The sequence below is a fragment of the Saprolegnia parasitica genome (genome assembly GCF_000151545.1).
Source record: "Saprolegnia parasitica CBS 223.65 unplaced genomic scaffold supercont2.465, whole genome shotgun sequence".
Lineage (NCBI taxonomy): Eukaryota > Oomycota > Saprolegniomycetes > Saprolegniales > Saprolegniaceae > Saprolegnia > Saprolegnia parasitica.
Window position 1 is genome coordinate 4,525 of NW_012156859.1, and position 3,644 is coordinate 8,168.

General features: G+C 58.0%; 2 protein-coding genes across 2 annotated transcripts; one reads left to right on the forward strand and one right to left on the reverse strand.

Moving 5' to 3' along the window:
• Positions 1 to 638: 638 nt before the first annotated feature.
• Positions 639 to 2,018, reverse strand: SPRG_16971 (hypothetical protein; the record flags this gene model as incomplete). Its single annotated transcript, XM_012356433.1, has 5 exons — positions 1,908 to 2,018; positions 1,486 to 1,856; positions 1,201 to 1,435; positions 1,011 to 1,150; positions 639 to 954 (listed from the first exon to the last, which is right to left on the reverse strand). The coding sequence occupies exons 1-5, from the start codon at positions 2,007 to 2,009 to the stop codon at positions 639 to 641; spliced, it is 1,164 nt and encodes a 387-aa protein (XP_012211823.1). The 5' UTR covers positions 2,010 to 2,018.
• Positions 2,019 to 2,982: 964 nt separating this feature from the next.
• Positions 2,983 to 3,634, forward strand: SPRG_16972 (hypothetical protein; the record flags this gene model as incomplete). Its single annotated transcript, XM_012356434.1, has 2 exons — positions 2,983 to 3,435; positions 3,481 to 3,634. Coding segments are annotated over 2 exons (607 nt in total), but the record flags the coding sequence as incomplete, so codon positions are not given.
• Between the last annotated feature and the right edge of the window lie 10 nt (positions 3,635 to 3,644).

Here is a 3,644-nt window from a genome sequence, read left to right on the forward strand (position 1 = left end):
GCTCACGGTCGCGGACAGGGCCCGTTGGCGACCCGTAGGCGTCCATGATGAGCATCACGGTCGTAGTAGGATGGACGTACTTGGCGGCGACGGCGGCGCCGACGACGTCCATGCGCTCGAGCACCGGGCCTTGGCTGAGCCACTGCCCGCGCAGGCTCTCTTCGCCCTACGGATGGATGCATTAGTCGCATGCGGCCATGCATGGAGGCGACGCCTACGATGATGTCGGCGAAGGACATGTGCGTCGACTCAAGCGCGATGCTGCTGCTCTTCCGCGTCGTCGTCATCATCGTCGTCGTCCGGGGGCCGCGCCCAAGATGCAAATTTTGTAGTTTCCGCCACATTGCAACCAGATCGGAAACTAACCAAGATCCGTCAACATTGAAATCCGGATACGCAGAAAATCCGGATACCATCAAGATCATGGCCGAACTCGCTGGGACGACTCGGCTCGCTGACTACAGTCGTCATACCTACACCAAGCTCACTGCTGTCTATCGCAACGCGATCGAGGCGTCCACTGCATTGCAGTATAAATAAGCACTGCCCTGGCTATAAAAGTACATGTAGCGTTGCAGTTCCCTAGTCATTTTTGTAGCGATTCTTTGTCTATCTCTATTCTGGGTTATGTACGTTGTCTAAATCTTGATGCTCATCTTGTCTTGCTGCCGGGTCGAGAACGGGACGGGAAACTGATTGTTGGAGAGCGGGATAGGCGGGAATTGGTGCAAGTGCTGGCCTTCCAAGTCGAATTCCCAGCGCTTCTGCGCCTTCAGAAGGTAGCGCATGCCATCCTGGTCGGCTTCATCGACCGCGAGACCCGTCTTGATGAACGCCGGGCGCTGCGCTGCGTCGAGGTTGACGCACGTAAAGTATCCCGAGTGCGACTTCTTCTTCTCGCCCGACCCCATGCGCTCGACAAACACCTCGACTTCGACCTCGAGCGTGTGGCGGCTACCATACAGAGATGTCATATAAGACAATATTCCTGTGCATCAAGTAGACTGTACCGGACGCTCACAACGTGCGCGCGCATCGACACAATGTCCTCGGTGGTCACAGGCGACTTGAAGCTAATGCGGTTAACCGACACGGTCGCCATGTTGACGCTCTTGCAAAATTTCTTGGCACAGAACGCCGCGACCTTGTCCTAAAGAACGCATAATTAACGACGCGGTCACGGAGGATCGATGTGCGTACCATCCATTGGAGAAGGTCACCGCCAAAGATCGTGTTGTTGTTGTTGAGGTGCTTGGGCATGAACCAGTTTTGGACCTCAACGAGCGTGTCCCGCACGGGCACGAACGACTGCCGGTACTTGCTCAGCTCGAATTCCTGAAGCATGTCGGCAGTGACACGCGGCAGTGCATCGACGTCTTCCTGCACCGCGTTCCAGCGGGCCGCAAGCTCCTTGCGCTGCTGCGCCTTCTCCGCCCTATCCAAAAATCAGAAAGGATTCTCGACAGTAATACTCTATAGACCCACCGATCGTCCATCATGGTTGGGTCGATCTCGGACGTCATCGGCGGCAGCGACGGCCGCGGCCGGCCCTGGCCATCGATGGCCACGAGCGTAATGATGGCGTCGTGCGTGTGCTGGATGTCGCCTGTCAAGACGTCGACGCGGTACCCCGTGATCTGGATCGAGGTCGCCGACCGGCTCGCGTTGAGCACTTGGCCTTCGAGGCGGAAGAGGTCGCCGTAGAAGACGGGGCGGTGCGACCGGACCTGGTCGAGGCTGATCGTCGCCGCGGGGCCCTTCGTGAGCTTGGCCGAGATCGCAAAGCCGAGGACGTCCATGCGCTCGAGGATCGGGCCGTGGTTGAGCCACCGGCCGCGCGCGCCGCCATCGTCGTCCTAGTACCAAGAGTAAGATCGTATAGAATCAAGATATGGATATTCTCGTACAATGATGTCCGCGTACGACATGCGCGTCGACTCGATCGAGACGGGCGTGAGAATCGGCGACGACGCAAAGGACCGGGCGAGCGACTTGCGGAGCGCGAGCATGTTGATGAAATTACGAAATGGATGCACACGTGGATGGCGAGGATGCCCCGTGGCGATTACTTGGCACGGTTTCTGCGACATGTCGATGGAAATCACGTTGCTAAACCCGATTGGATTGGCTCGCGGGCCAAAAGTGCACACGCCGCACGTGCCACCGAGTGTCGAGACGACTCGAACGAGTTTGCCGTTGAAGTTGCGACGACTGTCACATGTTGGGTCCGGACAGGCGCGCCGGCCGATCTTGATGGCGCCACATCTCGCCTCTGCGAGAACGGTATACGCCTAGCATTGTTCCCAGGACTTGGTGCAAGTCTGATAAAGGTATCCAAGGTCGCCTTCGCCTATCCAATGCAACATTCATGGTGTGCAGTGGACACCATGCGCGAGGTAGCGTCGACGGCAGGATGGAATCCTGCATCCTGACATGGTCGCGTCAACGTCCTCGATTGGTCAACGCTGGCGCATGTCGGCACGGCATCCATACCAGCCGCCAGCTAGACGTCGAGCAGCCGAAGTCCACAAACAGTCCCTCGCGCATCTTGCAGGGAATCGAAGTTTAGAGAGAAGCTGGCAGTCGCAATATGCATGCAATGAATGATACGATCAGTAGCACGGCGCCCTGGAAGACCACATGCCGTACCGATAGATCGCAGTTTTCGGCTGGGATCTTGACCACACGTTAAGTTGACAAAGCGCTTTTATGTAGGTGCACGAGCCCTCACGTTCCAATGCGATGGATTGAACCCACCATCAATCCCGATCCAAGATCTGAGATGCTTTCTAACGTTAAATAACATGCCAATGGGATACTCCCTTGTGGCGACGCAATTTGCAATATAACACGGGAAATGGCCCACGAGATTTCCACCGTGGCGTACAGCAAAGCACACGTTTCACACACGTAGTATTCCGGATAGGAAATTGATTATCCGTAGCACCGGCCGGCCGCAGAGCTTTTAGGTCCACCGCTCTGATGCCCGGGACGATCTGGATCGACGACGAGGAAGCGCTTGTCTTCGACTTCGAGGCCGCGCTGCCTGCGCTCCTCGCCGCTGCTTCGACGGCGCTGCCGCAGGACGAAGATGCGAAGAAGGACTTTAAGCGAGGTACAGTCGTCTGCCGGCATTGGCTGCGCGGCCTCTGCATGAAGGGCGACAACTGCGAGTTTCTGCATCAGTTCGATATGTCCAAGATGCCCGAGTGTCGATGGGGCATGGAGTGCCAAGTGCCCGAGTGTCCCTTCCGCCACGTGCCCGACGAGGACCGCATGGAGTGCGCGTTCTACAAGCAAGGCTTTTGCTCCCATGGCAGCGCGTGCCGGTACCGCCACGTCAAGCTGCCGCGCGACGAGTGCCCCGTCATCGCCGACTTTGGCCTCCAGAGCAAGGCCGCCGAAGAAGAGAGCGCCAAGCGCCGCAAGACACAGGTACCTACCTGCTCGCCTCCTCGCATCTCATGTTCGTTGCCTTAGCCCGTGAACGAGTTCTTCAAGATCGCGATCTGCAAGCACTGGGAGAAGCAGGGTACATGTCCGTTTGGCGACGAGTGCCATTTCGCCCACGGCGAGAAGGAGCTGCGGCCGTTCCCCAAGGATGCGGGGAAGGGCGACCACCACCATGGCGGCGGTGGCGACCG